The sequence below is a fragment of the Panthera uncia genome, chromosome B1 (genome assembly GCF_023721935.1).
Source record: "Panthera uncia isolate 11264 chromosome B1, Puncia_PCG_1.0, whole genome shotgun sequence".
NCBI lineage: Eukaryota > Metazoa > Chordata > Mammalia > Carnivora > Felidae > Panthera > Panthera uncia.
The window spans coordinates 172,503,490-172,527,955 of record NC_064811.1 but is presented as its reverse complement, the minus strand read 5'-3'; the positions used below and the strand labels follow the sequence as shown (position 1 = coordinate 172,527,955).

General features: G+C 37.0%; 1 protein-coding gene across 5 annotated transcripts in view; it reads left to right on the top strand.

Annotated features, from left to right (window-relative positions):
• The window catches only part of WRN (WRN RecQ like helicase), a 153,962-nt gene that overhangs the window by 35,695 nt on the left and 93,801 nt on the right, over positions 1-24,466 (top strand). For 2 of the 5 annotated variants that reach the window (XM_049631648.1, XM_049631645.1), the window contains exons 2-8: positions 3,939-4,075; positions 4,921-5,033; positions 9,504-9,649; positions 11,076-11,224; positions 12,122-12,271; positions 14,301-14,370; positions 20,985-21,099. In XM_049631648.1, coding sequence (XP_049487605.1) covers positions 3,980-4,075; positions 4,921-5,033; positions 9,504-9,649; positions 11,076-11,224; positions 12,122-12,271; positions 14,301-14,370; positions 20,985-21,099 — 839 coding nt within the window. In that variant the 5' untranslated portion in view covers positions 3,939-3,979. Of the gene's footprint in view, positions 1-3,890; positions 4,076-4,920; positions 5,034-9,503; positions 9,650-11,075; positions 11,225-12,121; positions 12,272-14,300; positions 14,371-20,984; positions 21,100-24,466 lie in introns of those variants that run through there. The other 3 variants (XM_049631647.1, XM_049631649.1, XM_049631650.1) reach the window with 3 other exon arrangements.

Sequence of the window (24,466 nt, the reverse complement as noted above, 5' to 3'; positions counted from 1 at the left end):
TTTCTTTTCTTTTCTTTTCTTTTCTTTTCTTTTCTTTTCTTTTCTTTTCTTTCTTTCTTTCTTTCTTTCTTTCTTTCTTTCTTTCTTTCTTTCTTCTTTAAGTTTTGAGAAAGAGATAGAGAGCAAGTGCAGAAGGGATGGAGGGAGAGGGAGACAGAATCCCAAGCAGGCTCTGTGCTTTCAGCACAGAGCCTAATGTGGGGCTCAAACTCATTAACTGTGAGATCGTGACCTGAGCAGAAACCAAGAGTCAGACACTAATCAACTGAGCCACCCAGGTGCCCAGACCAAAGTGTTTCTTATATCTAACCTCCTGAACATCATAGCTTAGCCTAGCTTAACATAAATGTGCTCAGAACACTTACATTAGCCTACAGTTGGGCAAAAATTATCTAACAGAAAGGATGTTTTATAATAAAGTGTTGAATATCTCATGTAATTTATTGAATATTGTACTGAAAGTGAAAACCAGAATGGTTGTGTGGTTACAGAATGGTTGTCAGTGTGTTGGTTGTTTATCCTTGTGATGGTGTTGGCTAACTGGGAGCTGTGGTTCCCCGCTGCTGCCCAGCATCACCCCAAAGAATCATACCACATATCACTAGCACGAGAAAAGATCCAACTTCAAATCTGAAGTGTGGTTTCTATTGAATATGTATTGCTTTTGCACTGTTGTCAAGTTGAAAAATCCTAAGTCAAACCATTGTTCATCAGGGACCATCTGTATTTATTTCAAAGAGGAATTTAAAGTCCTTTAATGGTACAATATGAAGTGTTATGAAATGAGAAAAGACTTCATTTTAGAGAAAGACCGGTCAAAGTGGTTCGTACTCAACAACATAACATCTAAATATATAAGTTAAAAATTCTATTAATCGATGACTTGGATCCCTCATGAGAATAGCCTTTATGTGATCAGCGATTAAAATTCTCATGTATCTTGGGGCACCATGGTGGCTCAGTCAGTTAAGTGTCTGACTTTTTTTTTTTTTTTTAATGTTTATTCTTAGAGAGAGAGAGAGAGAGACAGACAGACAGAGTGTGAGCGAGGGAGGGGCAGAGAGAGAGGGAGACACAGAATCTGAAGCAGACTCCAGGCTCTGAGCTGTCAGCACAGAGCCCAATGTAGGGCTCAAACTTGTGAACTGTGAGATCATGTCCTGAGCCAAAGTCGGTTATTCAACCAACTGAGCCACTCAGGCGCCCCACGTATCTGACTCTTCATTTCAGCTCAGGTCATGATCTCACAGTTCCTAAGATTGAGCCCTGTGTTGGATTTTGTGGTGACAGCATGGAGCCTGCTTGGGATTCTCTCTCTCCCACTCTCCCTCTGCCCCTCCCCTGCTCTCTCTCGCTCTCAAAATAAATCATTAAACTTAAAAAAAAAAATCCTTATGTATCTTGAAGAATTTCCCTGTTGCAAATTATTCTACAACCTTAATTTTCTGTATGCTTTTTATCTGCTGAGAGCTGAGTAAATTTGAGAAAGATACTAGGTTTGTAAACAAGTTTACTTTCAAATTTTTTGCCTGGAAGCATCTAGACAGAATTTTGTGTGCAAAAGAGAGTATTTTACATCTGAAAACTAAGCATTTCAAGTTAAAACAATTTTAGTGTTATAGGTGGCAGTAGGGAAGAGTTACTGGAGTTTTATTTCCATTTTGGTAGTATGAATGAATGAATTACAAAATTCCAAGATTTTGTAGTTGGTTTTATAGAGTTGTGTATTATTTGTAGGAACCTCAATTTTCTGGCAGTTTTGCAAATTATCTACTCTGTGTATAGTAAAAACTTGTTTTTCAGCTTTATAAAAATAATATTTTTTTTTTAAATTTTTTTTTTTCAACATTTTTTATTTATTTTTGGGACAGAGAGAGACAGAGCATGAATGGGGGAGGGGCAGAGAGAGAGGGAGACACAGAATCGGAAACAGGCTCCAGGCTCCGAGCCATCAGCCCAGAGCCTGACGCGGGGCTCGAACTCACGGACCGCGAGATCGTGACCTGGCTGAAGTCGGACGCTTAACCGACTGCGCCACCCAGGCGCCCCTAAAAATAATATTTTAAGATTAAGAGCAGACCATATATAAAAGTAGACTTTGGGACTAACTTTTAACTCTCTTGTTAAGAGTTTTGAGTTTGTGACACATATACACATATTAATAACTACTAATGTTTGTGAAATGTTTTATAGTGACTAATACATATATTTTGTATGTTTTATCTTAGTGCATGTAATACAAGTGGTAACACCCATACTTGCGTTGTCCATTCTGATCCAGTGATTCATAGATCTTACCCAATGTCAAAATTTTGCTAATGATTCAAAGAATACAGGCAAGCACGAAGTGCAGATGGCATATTCTTTTTTTGGAGGAGCCTGAGACTGTCAGACACAGATTCCAAAAATGTCCTTTTCTTTTGCAATAGGACATGTTATAGTTTTGGATTAACAGAACAGTTTTGAGCATTGTGTGCAAAAAAACCCCCCTTTTTTTTTTGCACAAAAGAAATTGTTTTGGTTTTGGAACTCCTCTGTTTTATATTCTCTTTATTACACAGCTTACTTGACTACTTCCCATTTTATAGCCATAAATTAATAAATCCATAATGTCAGGCATATTTATGATAAGCAGTCAAGATAGTTGAGCTATATCTTGCCAACAGCACTTTCTAGATAGGTATTCTTTGGTATTTTTCTGCTAGTAAATGCCATTGATAGGTTTATAGGACTACCCTCTGGTTTTAGGTCATTAGTGTTTTATTTATTGGGATCCATTGTTGAGGTCTTTCATTTACCCTTCCCCAGTTGGGAGAGTGTATTACTAGCTTCCTGTTAACCCTTTCCTTCCTAATGCATAAGAGTGGTGGAGTTGGTTCTATATAGAAAATTTTGCTAGAGTAATCTCTAAACATTTTCCTTTATAAATTATCAGTATTCTCAGTTTTGGGGGTTCATGCTTGAGAAAATGAGCAATTAAAATGGATACCTGCTAATACTGTTTAATTTCTTCAGGGTTTATATTGCTAAGTATTGAGGGATAACAGGCTATCCCTAAATCATAAATAGTTGCTTTGATTATTTCATATTAACATCATGTTTCTTCATAAGAATCTTTAGGTATATATGCAAAACTGCTGTCCCTTTACTGGAAATTTGAGTTAATAGAAACTAAGGTTGGAGTTGGAAAGATTTTATTAAGAACTTAAAGCTACTTCACTTTAGTGAAGTAAGTCACCTGAGGGTATGGATCCATTTGCCATTAACAAGAAGAGTATATCATGGTTCTATTCATTGTGTTTTCCGTAACTATTCTTGAAGTGTGGTTTACATTGGGAAGAGCCCTCAAAGCTAGTAATAGATTTTTAAAAATATCCCCTATAAAACTCTTATTCTTAGGGAAATTTGTTCAGTTACTAGGCCAAGAGCTTAATTAAAAAAAACCAAAAAACAACAAAAAAAACCCCTTACTATCGAAAAGCTGTTCTCAGTCTAAAAATTCATTTTTCAAGTAGACTTGTGAATAAGTCCAACAGTTTGCTGAGTTTAGTTAGATCTTAGGAGAGGTGATAAGAAAATTAAACATGTCAAAAATTTGTAAGAATTTATACACCCAATGATTGTCTTTGGTAGTGAGATAAAGATTATCTTTGATCCTTTGAAAGGATCAAAGTCATAGAATAATAGGATTTTGAAATTGCTAGGACCTTCGAGCTCAGTTAAACTGGCTCACCTATTTTAGAAAGAAGAAATACTAAATGTATAGTGATTAGATCTGGCATATTATATCTGTTTCCTTTTGTTTTTCAATTCCATCTCTTAAAACCTATATGTGGGCCAAATGCCATAACTTTAAATATGCATCTTTGTTTCTTCATTCATATCCACAGACCTCTCTCTGAGTTTTCTTTCAAAGATTGCACTGTATTTATTCACAGAGTAATTGTGTTTTGGATTTTGCTACTTGACCTTATTAAAGATGAATGAAAAAAAATTGGAAACAACTCCACAGCAGCGGAAACTTCCAGAATGGATGTCTATGCAGAATGAGAGATGTCATATAGAAGAAAGAAAGGTATGCAGTTCACTAGTTCTTCTTTTTTTTTGTTTTTTTTTAGTTTATTTTTGAGAGAGAGAGAAAGAGAGAGAGAGAAAGTGCGTGAGCAAGTGGGGGAGGGGTAGAGAGAGAGAGAATCCCAAGCAGGCTCCTAGAGAACTCACGAATGGTGAGATCATGACCTGAGTTGAAATCAAGAGTCAAGCACTTAACCTACAGGGCCACCCAGGTGCCCCACCAATTCTTATTTCAGATGGGAAATTTAGTGAAATTTCACTGTAAATTGAGTCAGTCTTCACTTGTAAGTTTCAGGTCATTATTTTAATTACAATTGCTGTTGTGTGATTTAACCACAACTAGTTATTGAATGGTGGAATGGGATTAAATTTTAATTGGGCTTACAAAATGGGAATTCTTGCTGTGTACTTTACCTTTTTATCACATTTGTATGGTTGACCTTACTAGTATGTTCTAATTTAGATAATTTAGACAGTATTTACTATGGGAATTTTTGTGGGTATTAAGTTTTCATAGATTCAAGATCCACCAGCCAGTCTTTAGCATTTTAAGTCAACATTATTACATCTAGAATACAAATATAATTATAGAAAAACATTAATAAGTGCTCTTATGAAAATACATAGGATTATAAGTTTACAAATAAGCTCTTTAGAAAAATAATTTTATTATGGATGGCTCCATTTTTGCTACATTGTCCTTCTGACTTCATTAAGTCTCTAGAACATTAGTGATAAAACTTAGAACTATAATTTGAATGCTACACTGAACTTCATGATTTCCATGAACATTTCTTATTTAATGTGAACTTTATTTGTGCCTTTTGGAATTTTATTTAATTCAAGGCATCTGTTCAGAGGAGTATTTTTGAAGATGTTCTCCCCTTCTTAGAGTTCACTGGATCCATTGTTTATAGTTATGAAGCTAGTGATTGTTCTTTTCTGTCAGAAGATATTAGGTAAGAGATTTGAATTTCCTAGTTTCATTTGAAGATAACTGTTATGACAGTATTTGTCAGCATACTGAATTTTACAGTTAAGATATGTTCTATAGACAATTATTTCTACATGTGGAATATCACTTGACGAGTTCTAATTTTACATTAAAAAACCCTTAAAATCATTGGATTAAATGTGTAATGCGTACCTGTTTGTTCATTCATAAGCCTATTACTTTCGCTAAATTTTTGTTGCTTTTGCTACTTCAGAACTATTTTTTTCAAAGTTTGTTTTATTTATTTTGAGAGAGAGCATGTGTATGTGAGTGGGGACAAGGGAGAGAGATGGAGAGAGAGCAGGCTCTATGCTATCAGCACAGAGCCCAACATGGGGCTCGATCCCATGACTGGGAGGTCATAACCTGAGCTGAAACCAAGAGTCAGATGCTCAATCAACTGAGGCACCCAGGTGCCCCCAGATATGTAGAACTATTGAAGACATTGTTAATTAATGTAAGACAAAAAAAATACAAGAATTATTAAACCTCCAAATGCTCCATTATATTTCATTAAAAATACCAACCGAGTAATATAGAATAGTGGTTGTGATCACCTCTCTTGCATTTAGTGAGCAAAAATTATAGGGAATGATTCTTAAAAAGAACATTAGAAATGACTGTTAGTATTTTTTTTAAGTTTATTTATTTTGACAGAGAGAAAGAGAGCATGTGGGGTAGGGACAGAGAGAGGGAGAGAGCCTTTCAAGCAGGCTCTGCACTAACACAGTGCAGAGCCCGATGTAGGGCTTGAACTCACAAATCATGAGATCATGACCTGAGCCTAAATCAAGTTGGATGCTTAATGATTGAGCCCCCCAGGTGCCCTAACTGTTAGTATTTTTTTTTTTTTTTCAGTTTATTTACTTTTGAGAGAGAGACAGAGAGAGCAGAGCGAGTGGGGAGGGACAGAGAGAGAGGGAGAGCAAGAATCCCAAGCAGGCTTTGTCAGTGCGGAGTCCAGTGTGGGCCTTGAACTCACAAACGGTGAGATAATGGATGACCTGAGCCAAAACCAAGAGTCGGACACTTAGCTGACTGAGCACCCAGGTGACCCCGGACTGTTAGTATTTTTAAAAATTGACTTGTTAAATTAGGACTCTGCATTAATACAATGTAAGGCACTTGAAGCATTTTATAAGGGGAAGTAGTAGAGAATTCATTCAGATCTTCTTTGAAGTTGTTACACTTTTTTTTTTTAACTGTTATACATTGCAGTGGTTAAAAGAAGCAGAGTTAAGTTTAGCTATTTATTATTATCTCCTGGTGGTAGATGAATTCTAGAAATAGTATTCAGGTGTCCTCACTCCTACTGCATACAGTTAATTGGCTACTTTTTGGTCTCATTATATAGAACAAAATTTGTCTCACAGAGAAAGTACAATTTGTCATTTACGATTGTATATTAACTCCACCATCTTAACAGTGCTATAGCATGTCATATCTGAAGGCAGTAAGCATAAGGGATTTGAGGAATGTAGTTCTGATAAATTCTGTGTGTGTTAGGAAAGACAGGCAGGTTTGTTTTTAGCCTCTACTGGCCACCTTAAAGATTTTTGCTATCACAGGTTTTCTACCATTAGATTATGATGTGCCAGGGGCGCCTAGGTGGCTCAGTCAGCTGAGTGTTCGGCTTCGGCTCAGGTCATGATCTTACTGTCTGTGAGTTTGAGCCCCGCGTCGGGCTCTGTGCTGACAGCTTGGAGCCTGGACCCTGCTTCGGATTCTGTGTCTCCCTCTCTCTGTGCTCCTCCCCAGCTCATGCCCTGTCTCTCTCTCTCCCTCAAAAATAAATAAACATTAAAAAAATTAGATTATGATATGCCTTTCTGTAGTGCAGTTTGTCTTAATCCTGCTTGGGGTTTCATTGAGCTTTTTGGATGTGTGGCTTTATAGTTTCATCAAATTTAAAACATTACTTTAGATTTTTGTTGTTGTTCTCATCCTGTACTCTCTTCTCCTTCTGGCAGCCTCTATACACATAGGTTGGATTGCTTAATCCTGTGTCACTGGTCGTGTAGCTCTCTTCCCTTTCAGTCTTTCATTGTTTCCTTAATTCTTTTTATCTCTGTGCTTCAGTTTGAATAGTTCCTTCTGCTACGTCTGCAATTTTGCTTTTTTTCCTTTTGTAGTGTCTATCATCCCATCCTGTAAATTTTTCATTTTATTATATTTTCATCTCTAGAAGTTAGTTTTGTTTCTTTTTAAAAATATCTTCCATTTTGGCTCTCATCATATTCATGTTTTCTTTTAAATATTTGAACATATTCAGCATATTTATAATGCTTGTTTTAGTGTGCTTACGTGTTAATTCAATTATTTCAGTTATTTTATTTTTTTATGAAATGATTTTTATCCTGGTTAGGGGTCACATCTTCCTGTTTTATCCTAATGGCTGGCAATTTTGATTGGACATTGTGATTTTACCCTGTTGAATGTTGGATTTGCTTTTTTTCAAAGAAAGGAGCTTTGCTCTGTTAAAACAGTTAAGTTACCTGAAGACCAGCTTTTACCTTTTGAGCCTTATTTATTTCATTATTTATATTTTATTTTTTTAAATTTCTTTTTGGGAGAGCACAAGTGGGGGAGGGACAGAGACAGGAGGACAAAGGATCTAAAGCAGGTTCTGCACTGACATGCTGACAGCAATGAGCCCGATGTGGGGCTCGAACTCAGGAACTAAGATCATGACCTGAGCCAGAGTCGGATGTTCAGCCGACTGAGCCACCTGGCTGGATGCCCTGAGCCTTTAGTTTTAAGCTTTGTTAGGGCAGGTCTTTGGAAGTCTTTACTCTGGGAATAATTTAGCACTATAATGTGTGACCAGTCTGGCCTTTTTGCTGACTGCCCCAGGTGATCAACAGGAATCTCTGCTGTGACTTTTCAGAACTTTAGTGCCTCTTCCCAGTATGGTAAGCACTAGGAATTGTTCATCTGATGATTCCCTGGTTGTTCTTTGTTCAGTTTCTTTCTTACCTAGCTCCCTTTTCTCCAGAAACCACCCACAGCTTCCGGGTCCTCTGTGTCTTTGGCTCTGGACTCTGTCTCCCTGACTCAGTGCTCTGCTCTGGATTCTCCTTCCTGTTCTGTTGTCTGGAAAGTGTTCCACATAGAAAACAAGGGCAACAGTGGGGCTCCCCCCCATTGTTTCCCTTCCCTCAGAGAGCAGAGTCCTTTACTGCCTGTTGTTCAGTGTCTGAAAACTATTGTTTACCTATTTTGTCCAATTTTCTGTTTGTTCATAGAGGAAACATATGTCTGATCCCTGGTACTCCATCTTGTCCCAAAGCAAAGTTTGAGATTTTTTTTTGTTATGTACATTTTTAATTTTTAAAAATTGTAAAAAGGGCAAATATAAACAGTAATGGAAAATAATATAACAAACCCCATATTCCTCCCACATAGCTTTAGCAAATCTTAATATCTGTTTTTTTTTCAAATCTCTACTAAGAAATGTTACAATAAAATACAGCTGAAGCCCCAGGTATGTCCTTTGTGATTCTCCCCTCCACAGCCCCCTGAGCTAACGTCTATCATGAGTTTAGTTAGTGTTTAGCATTCTGTCATATGTTACATGTTTTCTGTTATATCTATACATTTTTTTTTTTTTTTAGAGAGAGCGTGTGCACGTGAGTGTGCGTAAGGGGGGGGTGGGGCAGAGGGAGAGGGAGAGAATCTTAAGCAGGCTCCACATCCAGTGAAGATGTTGCACTGCACTTGTGGGCACTTGATGTCCTGACTGTGATGTCTTGACCTGAGCCAAAGTCAGATGCTTAACCATCTGAGCCACCCAGGCGCACCTGCAATGAACATTCTTAAGCGTCTGGTTGTGCACATATGAGAGTTTGATACATTTATGAGAAAAACTTGCAGGTAACAGTGTTTGTACATCTTCAGCTAAGAGGATTTTACTAATTTAACATTCACCAGTATATGAACGGTCCCACTGGTAGATATCTTTCTTTATTTGATATTGTGAGGCTTGAATTATTGCCAGTCATGTATTTATGAAATTGTATTGATAAATTTGCATCTGATTTTGAGTGAGTTTTTGTGTCTTCACATTATTTACTTGGATTTATTGGCCATTTGGATTTTCTTTTGGGAATTGCCTGTTCATATATTTCATTTTCTTTATTTTACTGTATTATCTTTTTCTTAGGGACTTTTCGAGGAATTTTTAAGATTTTCTGGCTATTCATTATCAGTTATTTGTATTATAGATATCTTCTACCATATGTGGTTTGTGTTTTAATTTTTTTGAATGCAGAAGTTAAAATTTTTTTTTTTATTTTTTATTTTTTTTATTTTTTATTTTTTTATTTTTTATTTTTTAATATATGAAATTTACTGTCAAATTGGTTTCCATACAACACCCAGTGCACAGAAGTTAAAATTTTAATGTATTTAATTTATACTATTTTTCCCCCTTTAGCATGAGTCTGTCTTTTGGAGATGTGGTAGGATTTGACATGGAATGGCCACCAGTATACACTCCAGGGAAGCAGGGCAGAGTTGCACTGATTCAGTTATGTGTGTCAGAGAGCAAATGTTACTTGTTTCATATTTCTTCTATGGCAGGTTGGTATCTCTTTTCTTTGTTTCGTTTTTTAACTTTTTAAACTTTATATTTTTTAATATAAACTTTGTATTTTTTAAACTTTATATGGTTGATAGTTGTATTATGTCAACTTTATCCCTATAAAATTAAGCTTTTGAATTAGCTGCTGCTTCTTTCATTGCTTCATATTCATTCATTCATTTACTCCTTTATTTCTTTAAATATTTATTTTTGTTTTTTTTAATTTATTTATTTATTTAAAAAAAATTTTTTTTTTTTTTAACGTTTATTTATTTTTGAGACAGAGAGAGACAGAGCATGAATGGGGGAGGGTCAGAGAGAGGGGGACACAGAATCTGAAACAGGCTCCAGGCTCTGAGCTGTCAGCACAGAGCCCGATGCGGGCTCGAACCCACGGACCGTGAGATCATGACCTGAGCCGAAGTCGGCCACTCAACCGACTGAGCCACCCAGGCGCCCCTTTAAATTTATTTTTGAGACAGAGACAGAGTGACAGAGGAGGGGCAGAGAGAGAGAGGGAGACACAGAATCTGAAGCAGGCTCCAGGCTCTCAGCTGTCAGCACAGAGCCCAATGCGGGGCTCAAACTCATGAACTGTGAGATCATGACCTGAGCCGAAGGTGGACGCCTAACTGACCGAGCCACCCAGGCACTCCTATTTTATTTTCTTAACTAGGTTCCACTCCCAGCATGGAGCTCCAATGTGGAGCCTGATGCAGGGCTTGAACTCATGACCATGAGATCATGACCTGAGCTGAAATCAAAAGTTGGAAGCTTAACTGACTGAACCACCCAGGCAGTCACCCCTTTTAATTAATTAATTATTATTATTATTTTCTTATTTATTTTTATTTTATCATTTACTTTTATTTTTTAACTTGAAATTTATTGAAGTATTTTCCACCTGTCTCATTCATATCCCTATTTTTTTTTTTTTTTAAAGATTTATTTTGAGAGAGAGCACAAGCAGGGGAGGGTGGGGGGGGAGAGAATCCCGAACAGGCTCTGTGCTATCAGTACATGAGAAACATGAGATCATGATCTGAGCCCAGATCAAGAGTCAGATGCTTAGCCGACTGAGCAACCCAGACGCCCCTCATATCCCTCTTTTATTTAATGTTTACAACATTCCCGTCAGGCATTGATATTATTCCTGTTTTAAATAATAGAGAACTGAAATTTAGAGAGGCTAAATGATCTGGAATATACTGTTAGTGTTAGCAGAGGAAACATTCAAACTAGTTGTTTTTGTTATTTGTCAGGACTTTGCTTTAGGTAAGAAAGGAAATACTCCAGATGAATGTGCTTCTGAATTTAAGCTTAACATAAATATAAATTTAAATATAAACATAGAGTGTGTAAGAAATAGGAAAGAAATCAATAATACTTGAAAGGACCTATGGAAATAATAATAAAATGTTACAGTTTTTCCTCAGGGATTAAAAATGTTGCTTGAAAATGAAGCAATTAAAAAAGCAGGTGTAGGAATCCAAGGAGATCAGTGGAAACTTCTAAAGGACTTTGACATCAAATTGAAGAGTATTGTGGAGCTGACAGATGTTGCTAATGACAAGGTAAGCATAAGGCATGCACTTTTGATGAGCCTGGGTGTTAAGTGTTGATTCACCATATTATACACCTGAAACTAATATTACACTGTATGTTAACTAACTGGAATTTAAATAAAAAAATGGGTAGATGTAATACATATATTATTTTCATAAAGAAGATAAATTTGTGTTTCACAAAATGTCCTGTCTATCTGAATGTTAGATATTTTGAAAAAAATAATTTAAGCCGTATGTTAGTATAACAGTAAAGAAGTCACAAATGAGTATTCCATAATGAAAACCTTTAGTTCTAACCCGTTACCTTAGCAAAGTTGCTTTAAGCTGATTCCACCCCCGCCTCCCCCCACCCCCCGCATTTAGTACTCTTTGACTTTGTTTCATATATTTGCAAATTTAAGTATTGTAAGTTTTTCTCATTGATCCATTTATACCAATAATTTTTTTTAAGGAAAAGCATAATGTAGCTCTTGTGGAATGATGCTTAGTGGAAGTTTGGCCATCAATTCCATCACTCTTATTTAACTTATTTTATTAATGTAGTCATTAGGTTGAATTCTCATGTTTGGCCAAGTATTCATTGGACTAGGTAGAAAGCCTACCAACCTATCTAACTTTTTTCCATTATAGTCCAAGAATTTTAATACCTACATTAGGGAAATTCCAGAGTTAAATTCATATAATATGGACTGCAAATGAGGTTTTTAATGATGGTAAGTTTATCAAGGACTATCTCTGCTAAATATACTATATATATATAACATATATATACTATATATAAATATACTGTATATTTTAGTATAATATTTCCAATTTTATTTGTGACTTCGTCAGTTGGTGGTATCTAGGAGTACCTGAAAATGGAAATAATTTTTTGCAGTGTTGATCTTTCATTACTTCTAGCTGCAATGTAAAGAGACCTGGAGCCTCAATGGTTTGGTTAAACACCTCTTCGGCAAACAGCTTCTGAAAGACAGGTCTATCTGCTGTAGCAACTGGAGTGATTTTCCTCTGACTGAAGATCAGAAACTGTATGCAGCCACTGATGCGTATGTATGTACCAAAGTTCTTTAGACTATGATGTATTTTTTAAACTTTATAACAAATCACTGTAGAAAAATTTTGTTGTAACAGTTGCACAAACTCAAATATTTTATTTTATTTTATTTTTTAATTTTTTTAACATTTATTTATTTTTGAGAGAGTGAGACAGAGCACGAGCAGGGGAGGGGCAGAGAGAGAGGGGGGACATAGATTCTGAAGTGGGCTCCCGGCTCTGAGATGTCAGCACAGAGCCTGATGCAGGGCTCAAACTCACGGACCGCGAGGGGCGCCTGGGTGGCTCAGTCGGTTAAGCGGCCGACTTCGGCTCAGGTCATGATCTCGCAGTCCGTGGGTTCGAGCCCCGTGTTGGGCTCTGTGCTGACAGCTCAGAGCCTGGAGCCTGTTTCAGATTCTGTGTCTCCCTCTGTCTCTGACCCTCCCCTGTTCATGCTCGCTCTCTCTCTCTCTCTCTCTCTCTCTGTCTCAAAAATAAATAAATGTTAAAAAAAAAAAATTTTTTTTTTTAAATAAAAAAAAAAACCTCACGGACCGCGAGATCATGACCTGAGCTGAAGTTGGACACTTCAACGACTGAGCCGCCCAGGTGGCCCGCAACTCAAATATTTTAAATCAGGTTGGCATTAATTGTCATGAAGCCAAAATAATGTCCAGTTTGTATGTAAAAAATGTAATCTCTCTGAAAACATGGAATAGTAATAAGCCCAGGCTAAGTAAACAACAAATGGTATTGATGATGTATTTGATTTATAAGCAGCTTCAGAATAAAAATAATTCTAGTTTCTATACTGAAACTGGCCTTATTTCTTATATTTATATTTAAAACATGCTAAAAATTTAAGAAAATTGCCTCCAAATTTAGCTTTCCACTGCTGTCAGATGTATTTTCATATTTACATATTTGTACATCATGAAATTTGGACTTATCTTTATAGCATTATTTGTTTTTTGTTTTTGTTTTTTCAAGAAATATATCTTATGTCACAGTGGATTTCTTATTCCCTAATTTATACATTTATTTGTAGATGAATATATTGTTGTTTTCCTTTTTGCATCTGTTTTTAGGCATGGAGCCACCATTTTTTTATAAACAAAAAATTCAGTTTTTTTCAGGAAATAGGGTGGTAATTTTCCTTTATGTTCTGTTAATAAAGTGGGTTTTTTTTTTTTTTTTTTTTTTTTTTTTTTTTTTGAGAGAGAGTGACTTGAGCTGAAGTCAGATGCTCAACTGGCTGAGCCACCCAGGCATTCCCCTTTATGTTCTGTTAAAAAAAAAAAAAATTGTAAAACTTGAGAAATCATGCAAGTTCTGTAGCATTTTTATTCATGATAATTCAGTGTGAGTTTGTTGTTCCTCTTAACAGTGCCTTGAGGGAGGGCTGTTCATATGTCGACATTCTCAGCTGATTTAGTGAGATATGGGGAAGTGGATATGTGTTGTCAAAGTAGATTTTTCTTACTTGTTTGTATTTTGTTGGAGTCTACTTATAAGTTATTTGATTTGGATAACTCCTTGTAATATTGAATGCTAAAAAGTAAAAACTTTGAACGTTTATTTTAAGGCACAAGTCACTTGCTTTCTTTGTTCTCATAATCAGTAAGGTGATTTAATGAAGGCATAGATCTTTGTGTAACATAATAAGTTGAATGCAGCCTTTTGGGTGCTTTGTGAGTCACTACTTTGGATTTTTCTAAAGATGGGACATATAGCTTCATTTTTAAAAAAAAATTTTTTAACGTTTATTCATTTTTTGAGAGACAGAGAAAGACAGAGCACAAGTGGGGATGTGGCAGAGAGAGAGGGAGACAAAGAATCTGAAACAGGCTCCGGGCTCTGAGCAGTCAGCATAGAACCTGACACGGGGCTCAAACTCACGAATCATGAGATCATGACCTGAGCTGAACTCAGACACTTAACTGACTGAGCCGCCCAGGCACCTCATTCATTTTGGTTAGTTTTAGCAAAAATAACTTCTCTGTTTTGTTTTGTTTTTGTTCTTTTTTTTTTTTTTTTTTGTAGGCTGGTCTCATCATTTATCGAAAATTAGAGAATTTAAGTGATGCTGTGCAAATGTTTGCTATAAAAAAAGGTATGTGATGATCTAAAAATAAAAGAAAATTTGAATGTGCTCTTTTGTGAGGTTTATCTCCAAAAAGTCAATATTCACACGTGTGCAATCTATTTAGTATTGTTACAGCCTCTTGAGTGTCTGAGCCATGCTGATATTAGGGTGTGAGATCTGTCTGGCCAGAGATTAGAGTTTCAGGCATTTACTACTTTGTCACATTGTACTTCATTAGGCTTCTTCAGCTGGGGCTTTGTGGCTTTGTGGCTTTGATAATATCAGTGATACAGCCAGTTATCTCCCAGGCTGGAGATGATGTACATCCTTGCTATAAATATTTGAAGTGTACCAGTTACTTCATAGTGTCCTGGTTTAAATTTCTAAATTTTCTCTAGGGTAGGATAACCACTGTTTTTCTCCAGAAAGAATGACTACTTTGTTCAACTTCAGTGCTTTTCTTAGCTGTCTTGATAGGTCAGTGATAACAGACTTACATGGATAGTGGAAGAACGTGGGCTTCCATGTCACAAAAGCCAAAGGGGAATCTGTGCCATGTGAACTTGAGATGTACATGGTTCCCCATGTTTGAAATGTAGATGATAGCTAAATATCTATCACAAGCATAGAATACTTGTGAGCACTAAGAGGGACAGAATATTCCATGCACCTATATTGATTTGTATAGAGCTGTTATTCCTATTCTTGTAGCTTCTTTGGAGATAGAAAACAGTTGTGTTTAAGATGTTAATTAAAATAGTGATTTTGTTAAATAAGCTCAAAGATATGGCATGATCTCACTTAAAATTATATTGTACCCTTTATACGTGCCATTGAGAAGGGATCCATATCCTCTGTGGTAGACCCTCCTTCTTCACCTATTAAGGTAGAAGTCTCCTTATGCTTTCTTTCTTTCCCTGGAAAGCCACTTCTAATGAATGCTTGCTGACTCTCTATAGCCAAAGGGACTGTGGCTAGAAATTATCTTGATTAACTGAGCACATGATACGTTTTTGAAGCTGATCTGGAGAATAATATAGAATTTATTTAAATCATAACAGAATTAAATGCAACAGAGGGGATTCATGGTTTTTTGAGTTTGTGGTTTGTAGAATTACTTCTAGGTTATGCTTGTAATTTTGTCCCCAATTAAAATGTTTCCAAGAGATGTGTAAGATATTTATTATTAAGTAACATATAAATTGCCACTAGAAGTCCTGGTATCTGTGTACCTGTCATTGCAATACTGCATTCTTTGACTCTCACTTTTATTCTTTATTGTATTATATGTGTGTGTGTGTATTGTGACATATAAGGTGAAATACTTTGACTAGGATCCTAGTGAATTGTAATGAAGATTACTACTCTTTATTTTTTTCTCCCTCACTGGCTTCCTATTATGAAGCCAGAGTTATACCAGCCTCATTGTCCTTTAATTTCCTTGGTGTATTTATAGATGATATTTTCAAATGACCACTTTTGGTTGTAAGATGGTATTTTTTCTTCTTTTTTAAAGAATTACAGTGGATTATAACATCAGAAAACAAAAGGATATTTGCACATTGTTTCTCACTGTTAAAATAGTCATTTATCCCAGGATGGTAGCTAATAAACACTAAATGATATAGCAGGTAAAAATGCACTTATTCATTCATTAAAAATTGTTGACCACTTTATGATGCGGAGTTATAGTAGTGAATAAGACAGTTATGATCTGCTTCCTGACAGGGAGACCTACATTTCTTAGGGGCTATAGAGATGAACAAAAAAAGGCAGTTGCAGTATAGGGAGAGGAGTCTTAGGATGTGGGAAAACAAGGCACTTTGGTTAGCACCTAGGAGAGTCGTCCAATGCATATGTGGAAGTATTGCAGGGTTTCCTGTGGCTTTGCACAGAGAGTGATGTTTCATGTACACCCTGAAATAGGAACAGGAGTTAGGTAGCTGAAGAGTAGAGGAAAAGTGTCACAGGTACAGGGAATAGCAGGTACAGAAAGAGATCATAGTATCTTTAGGCAACTGAAACTAGTTCACTATGGTGAACTGTTGAGTATGACGAGTGAGGGATGAAGAGGAAGCAGACCAAGGGAAGCAGATAGGCCATGTTTACATTAGGAGATTACATTTCCTCCTAAGAATTAGAGTTTTAAACAGAGGAGTGACATGAATAACATTAAAAAAAAAAAAGAATAACTTGGGCTGTAGAGTCGAAAATGAATTGTGGGAGGGCAAGGGCCATAGTGGGAAAACTTGTTAGGAGGCTGCAAGAGCAATCCAAGGGAGAGGGGGTGGTGGCCTGGCTTGGATGGTTGTATTGAGGATGGAGAGAAGGAGATAGATAAAAATACATTGAATAGAGCAGTAGAATCAGCAGAATTTGGTGTGATGATGAGAGCCATGTATCAAGGATCATTCCTATGTTGTTGGCATGAGCAACAGGGATGAAACCCATTGAAGAGAAGGAGCAAGATTTGGAGCTGAGGAGTCAAACAGCTGATTTTAGATGTCTTAAAGGGAGGATGGCTGTGAGATAGCAGGTGTGGGTGGCCAGGCGGCACTTAGATATCCAGGCTGTATCTCAGAGGATGGTTTTAGTTAGAGATAAAGAATTGAGAGTTAAAGGGGCCCCTGGGGGTGGCTCAGTCGGTTGAGCGTCCGACTTTGGCTCAGGTCATGATCTCATGGTTCGTGAGTTTGAGCCCCACGTTGGGCTCTGTGCTGACAGCTCAGAGCCTGGAACCTGCTCCAGATTCTGTGTCCCCCTCTCTCTCCACCCCACCCCTGCTTGTGCTCTGTCTCTCTCTTTCAAAAATGAATAAACAAACAAACAAACAAAAAAAGAATTGAGAGTTAAGAGGACTGGGACTAAGAATTTTGAGGAACTCTTAGTATTTAATGTTTGCATGATGGGGGGTGGACAGCAAAGGAGTTGCCATAGGCAGAGAAGAAAATTAGGAGGTTTGATGTGCAGAAAGCCAAGTGAAGAGCATGTTTTAAGTAGGAGGAGCTATCTCTCAGTACGTTCTGCTGAGAGTTTGAGAAACTGAGGACTTAGAATTAATCACTAGTTTTGGCAACGTGTTAGTTGTTTGTAACCTTTTTACTCCAACAGCTTTGGTGTACTGAGTGACAAAAGAGTATTCCAGGGAGAGAGTGGTTATTTGTGCATTGTGCTACTAAAACAGAAAAGGGTCCCCAGGCTTTGGTAACAAGGAAGTGCTAAACCATAGCATGAGCAGAATGATGTGAATGGAAATCATATGAACATGATAGAGGACTTATTAGAGCTAAGAAACATGAGAAAGCATGTGTAAACAACTTTTTTTTAGACTGGTTTGGAAAGGGGATATTCATTCATATCACATATTTGATGGGTGTTTATCATGGGTCAGGTATAGTTTCGGTTGGTGGGAAAATGCATTGAACACAGGAGACAAGTGCTTCACTTCATTTCACAGAAATGAGGGAATGAGCCATGTGGATATCTGAGGGAAGAATGTAGCAGTCTTCGGAGGAAGAGCTGAGTGTCTGAGGGTGATTGCTTGCCTTATTTAAGGAGCAACAAGTATATGTTGTCGTTAAGCATCTGAGTTTGGCTCAGGTCCTGATCTCACAGTTTGTGAGTTCAAGTTCCACATCCCGTGAGCTTGAGCCCTGCTTCGGGTGAGCTTGTGCCCCGCTTCAGGTGAATGTGAGCCCTGCTTTGGGTAAAACACTAGCCCTGGGTGAGGCCCGCTTCTCTCTCTCTCTCTGCCCCTCATGAGATTCTCCCTCTCTCTCTTTTTGTCTCTCTGCTCCTCACTTACTTGCACCCTCTCTCTCTCTCAAAAAAAAAAAAAAAAAAAAAAAAAAGGACCAATGAGGATAACTGTAGCAAAATGCGTAAGGGTGAGAGTGGTACAAAGTGAGGCTAGAAAAGTAGCTTGGGCCAGATCATTTAGGTCCTTATAGGTGATGAATGCATATTTTATTAAGGTAAATACAAAGTAGAATGATGGGAAACCCAAGAGGATTTGGGACAGGAGAATGATATGCTTAAATTTTAATTTAAAAGGATTTTTTTTTCTTTCTTTCTTTCTTTCTTTCTTTTTTTTTTTTTTTTTGGCTGCTGTAAGAGGGCAAGTGATTAGGTAGGGAAGTCTATTAGGCTACTATAATAGTCCCAGCAAGAGATGACAATTAATTGTTTGGGTTAGGCTGGTAGCAGTAGAGATAGTGGGAAGTGGTAGGTTGTGTATATGTTTTGAAGGTATATATTGTGAAGGATTTGCCGATGAATTCTCTGTAAGGGGTGAATTGTAGAGACTGAGAGGACAATTAAGATATTTTGGTTGGATCAGCTGAGTGAATGGAAGGATCAGTTATGATAGGAAGGTCATAGGAAGAATGAGCTTGGGCGAGAAAAATCCAGGTTACGGTTTTGGATATGCTACATTTTAGATGCTTATTGATACCCAAGAACATTGTACTTGGAAGTGTGACTCGAGTTCAGGGGGAAGGGTGAGGTTGGAGATGTGACTTTGGGAATCATCAAGGTACAGATGGTAGTTAAAGCAGTGCAACGAGGAGTGCCTGGGTGGCTCAGTCAGTTAAGCCTTCAACTTCAGCTCAGGTCATGATCTCACACGCTGTGAGTTCGAGCCCCGTGTCAGGCTCTGTGCTGACAACTTGGAGCCTGCTTCGGATTCTGTGTCTCCCCCTCTCTCTGCCCCTTCCCTGCTCATGCTCTGTCTCAAAAATAAATAAAAACATTAAAAAATAAATAAAGCAGTGAAACAAGATGAGATGAAATAGAGAGTGAATAGAGAGAAAGCCCAAGTATTGATGTCAGGGGCACACCCACATTTAGAGATCAGGAAGAGGAGGAGAGTGCAGCAAAGAGGACCTGAGAAGGGGCAGCAGTGAAGGACAGAGGGAAACAGGTGTAGTGTTCGGAAGGCAAGTGAGGAATATGTTTATAAGGAAGAAGAAATTATCAGCTGTTTTAAATACCTCTGAGTATTTGGGGGAGATGTGGAACTAGACCCAACAATTAGATTTGACAGTGTGGGGACCGTGGGTAACCTTTCCCAAAGCAGCTGTGCTGCATGGGTGGGGGTGAAGGCTTGGTTGGAGACAGATTAAGAGAAAATGGGAGTAGAAGGTTTGAGACAGTGCGTATGGACAACACTTTCATGGAATTTTGCTGTAAATGAGAGAAGTTCTATGAATGCAGACTCATTAGCAGATTGGGGGTGGGCAGATGAGATAGTTTTCTTTTTGCATTTTCTTAGCGTAGTGAGAGGTGAAGTTGTTCCCCGAATGAAAGGAGGGGCAAGCAGGTGTTGGAGGCTTGGAGAGAAAGAAAGAGGTATGAAATGGTCATCGTGATAGTGGGAGAGTGGGAAATGTAGAATAATTAACAGTCATTACTTCAGTGGAGATCTGTGTTAAGAATTTAAAGCAAGCTGAGTCATCATGGCTGGGTTTTATTTTCATTTATATTAAACTCTTTGAGTATAGGCATCCAGTAGGTTAAAAAAAAGCTGGTTTTAATTAGGGTACGAGCTTTCCTACATAAGTACCATGGAGGGAGGAAGGAGCAAAAGAGGGGAGAGTCCAAACAGGGGAGTGATTACTAGAAAATGGGTAAGAAAGGAAAAAAAGACATAGTGGGGAGTGGATGTGGGAAGGATAGGTGTGTAAGGAAATTTTCGTTCTGAAAGTGTGAAAGAACTGTTATATTGAGGAAGGCATTTTAGAAAGAAAGCCGGCATGCTGGTGTTTGGAGGGTGGAATGCTTACAATTAAAGTTTGGAAGTAGTGACTTTATTGGCAATTATAAGGTCAAATGACTATAGGAATAGGTGGCTGAGGTCAGCTGAGGAAAAGATTGTTGGAAACGGAAGGGTCAAAGCACTGAGAAGGCCACCCTTTTAGGCGGAGCATCTGTGAGTGGTAAAATCACTAGGAATGACCACAGGAGTCGTAGTAAAGGGAAAGACAGTGAGCCAGGCAGTAAAACCTTCAGTGAATGAAAGGTTGTGATTTTGAGGTTACAAGGTGCAGCAAGCAGGACTAGCAGATGGTGTAATCCCATGTCACATGCCTCAGAGGAGCTGGACTTTTGAAGGACAAGAGAAGACGGTGAGGAAGTGTAAGAAATTCTAAGCAGGGGAAGGGCTTGGAAAGGAGGGCAGGTGTGGTGTGGATGGGGAACGATGCACCAGACAGAATGAAGCTGAGGGTTTGGAAGATGATTGCTGATTGGAAAGGCTTGTATTTTATTTTGGTCCTAATAACTAGGGAAGTGAGGAATGGCTGTTGGCCAAGGTTATGTTTACCAGACTATTTTTCGTAAGTAACAGCCCAAGTGATGTTATGCTGATTTCTGATCTTGAAATAATGTAGATGGGTTCAGATTCTCATTTCCACCGTCTTCTGATTAGGTTGATAACCACTGGTTGTAATATGTATGAATACAGATCATTTGAAATTTATTTAAAATTTAAGTAGTAAAAGTTTGAAAGGGACGTAAAGTGACTAAGGTGATGTGGAGATAGGATAAGGAAGTCCTTTTGTTGGAACTCACTTACAGAAAGAAAAGGAAAACGTGAGCCCTGCTTTGTGGTTTGAAAAGTGACGTTGATTGTTTTTTTCCAGAGGAAGAAATGCTATCTAGTGATGTGAAGAAACAACTGATTTCAGTATCTGAGGATATGATGGATCTGGCTAAGCGTCTTCCTGACACTTTGAAAAAATTGGAAGATCCACAGAGGTTAAATATTACCTGTTTTTACCAATTGTGTTTGTTCTTACTGTATATTCCTATTTATAAAGAATTACTTTTCATTAAGGTAGAGTCATAGCAATTTGCTTGATTCATAGAAATATACATGGACTGATGTGTAAATTTGAGAAATACCTTTCCAGTTGTTACATTGCAGATCAAAAGCTTAAGGCTTTTCTGTCTGCTCTGTAAGATGTTTTATGAAACAAAGTAAAATAAAATTCTGAAGTTCACAGAAAGGAAAATATTTTAGATTCAATGTTGTCTTTTTCTTGTGTTTATGGGCATCTCTCATTTAATTATATTTACAGTTTGGTCACCTAAAATGTATAAATAAAAACACTTTTTATATTTAGTAGCTTCATTTTTCTGGTTTTTTTATCTGATTATTAAATAGGAATTCTACCTAATCAGGACACTGTTAGAACAAGAGGCATTCAGATTTTAAATGTAATTTTATAGCTAAAGCCCTAGATAATTTGAGATATTTGGATTAATAGAGGTTGGATTACTGGTGCCTTGTAGCTGACTCTTTCAGGGACTAGGCCTTGCGGGAGCCTTAATTGCTGAATGACTCCTCTAAAATCAGGAATACTCTTGAACATGGAATGATTACAATGTAGTAATATAATATTGAGGCAAAAATACTTTGTAGGAATGTCAGCAGTTTGTTGAAATAGAATTCTGATTTTGACAAAATGCAATGTTCATGTATTTTGGGGGGATGAGATTTGTGATATATGTTCACTGTGATATTTCAAAATATGATACAGAGAATCAGATCTTTTTCAAAGTCCTTTTTCCCCCTAGTTTGTTTTAGTGGTTTTTATGTAAGAGACTTTCTGAAAGACTGACTGTCAAATGGGGACAGGTACCAGTAGAGCCATTTCATATTCAATTTTACATTTTTCCCTCCATGAAAGAAAAATAGTCACTGTTTACATGGTATTTACACGTATTCCAGATTTTTGTTCCAGCAGTTAGACTGTCTATTAAATGTAGATTATGTCTCATTAATGCTTTGCTTTGTAATAACAAAGCTATGTAAGTGTTCTTAAAACTTGAGAATAGGAAATACTGGATTCATCTTTAGTAAAGAAAGATCTTGTCAAGTTTCAGTGTCAAACAAGGACTAGTTAAATTTCTTATTTCAGGTTCTTTGTGAGAAGTCTGCATAATACCTAACTTACCAAATTACACATTAGAACCAAGGGGGAGCAAAAAAGGCCTCTGAATGCGAAAATACATGCCCTAAGCATGAATTCAAACTCACTGAAGTACATAGTGGATGAAACCCATTCAGAACCTATTTGCTTTTTGTTTATAGATACACTTTGATAAGCTTGGATATCCAGTTAAAGTGAAAACCAGGCATGGATAAGGAAGGGTGTGCACATGACCACACCTGGAAGTTAAAGGTGGCAATCTGTGAAAGAGTGGAAAAAACTATAAAAATTAGAAGTGAGAACTTTAAAAGTAGAGTCAATTGAGGTGTGTTAGAGAAGGGGATAGTTTTATGCTTCAGTGAACCTGGAAGGTATTGGATTGTACAATACTTCTTAGCTGTTGATTTAAATTCATTATACATCTCTTGTGTTGCTGTCCTGTCCTTGGCATTCTTTTGGGTGCTGATGTTTTCTGTAGGCTACTAATATGCATAATAACAATTCCAAGAGAGAAGGAAAAGTATATTATGCCTTACTGAAGAAGATAGCCTTTGATATTTGTTAAATAGTTACCTCACGTGAGGCATGTCATCCTCTGATGTTAGCACAGAATAAATAAGCTCTTACAGTCTTGTCAGTCTGTATGTCACTGTTGCTGTATTTATATGTTACAACATTACCATGCATTTAACAATGTAATGATGTCACATATCTGTTTCTCCTAAACTATTAACGTGTGGTTCTTATATTTGAATACCTAAGTATAAAGCTAACTGTTCTCCATAAGATTTGAACAATTTTAGAATGTTAGAATTAGTGAGTTTTTAGGTTTTGAATTTAATTTTGATTTTGTTTGTATTGATGTAGATTTGTCAACTTAAGCTTGAGCCCAACTTTGGTGCTATTTTTAGCATGGGAAAAAATCATGAAACAACTCAGCATTTTTGATAGTTTATTCCCATAAATGATCAAATTTTTATTCGAATCATCAATATAAAACTTTAAAAGTCATGTCAGATGTTATTAAGTATTAATTTCAATACAGAAGAATTAGAAGAGCTAAACAAAATTGTTAACTAAATAGTAAAAATGTCTCTTTGCTTATCATATTCTCTTTTCTCCCCCTAACTTCCACTTTTATGAAGTAACTAAAAATTGTTTTAATAAACCCTATTACCAACAGACAAGATAGTGTGTCTCATTTTACACGCTAGGGGATCCTGGGTGACTTGGTTGGTTAAGCATCCAACTTTGGCTCAGGTCATGATCTCACGGTTCGTGAGTTTGAGCCCTGTGTCGGGCTCTATGCTGACAGCTCAGAGCCTGGAGCCTACTTCGGATTTTGTGTTTCCCTCTCCTTCTCTCTGCCCCTCCTCTGCTCACACTTGCTTTCTCTCTCTCTTTCGCTCTCAAAAATAAATAAACATTAAAAAAAAATTTACACTCTAGCAGTGGTTTTCCTTTGCAGGTTTGGTTATAAATAGATGTTTAAAGTCACTTAGTTAAAATGCTATTATTAGCAACTATAATTAACGAGTTAAGAATTTCTTATCATGGGGCACCTGGATGGTTCAGTTGGTTAAGTGTCCAACTCTTGGTTTCAGCTCAGGTCATGATCTCCTGGTTCATGAGTTCAAGCCCCCATCAGGTCCATGCTGGTGGTGCGGAGTCTGCTTGGGATTCTCTCTCTCTCCTTCTCTCTGTCTCTCCCCTGCTCATGCTCTCTCTCAAAATAAATAAACTTAAAAAAAATTCATATCATATTTATTCACATACAGCCTCTCCATATTTTCTTATTTGTCCACTGATGGGAAGTTTTTTTCTTATTCCAAAGAATATATTCTAGTTTTGTGATTATTGACTATGCTAAACAGCATCATTTTTGAATTATAACATAAACACTCTTATGTGTTACTGTTGGGACTAGTAATTGATCAGCAAATTGAAAAAGTTAGTTAAAATGTAGGATCATAAAAATTTTCTTTTAATTTAACATATTAGTATATATTTGTTTCTCAGTCTTTTTATATTTATCATGGCTTTTTCATTAAATATAGGACTGCTCTTTGGAGTTTCTTTTTTAACTCATGCCCGTTGTGTATCATTTGCAATTTCTAGTTTTAGTTTCTTTAAAATTAGGAGTGAAAACTTAAGACACTTGAAACAATCTGAATGCAGAGTCCTAGGAG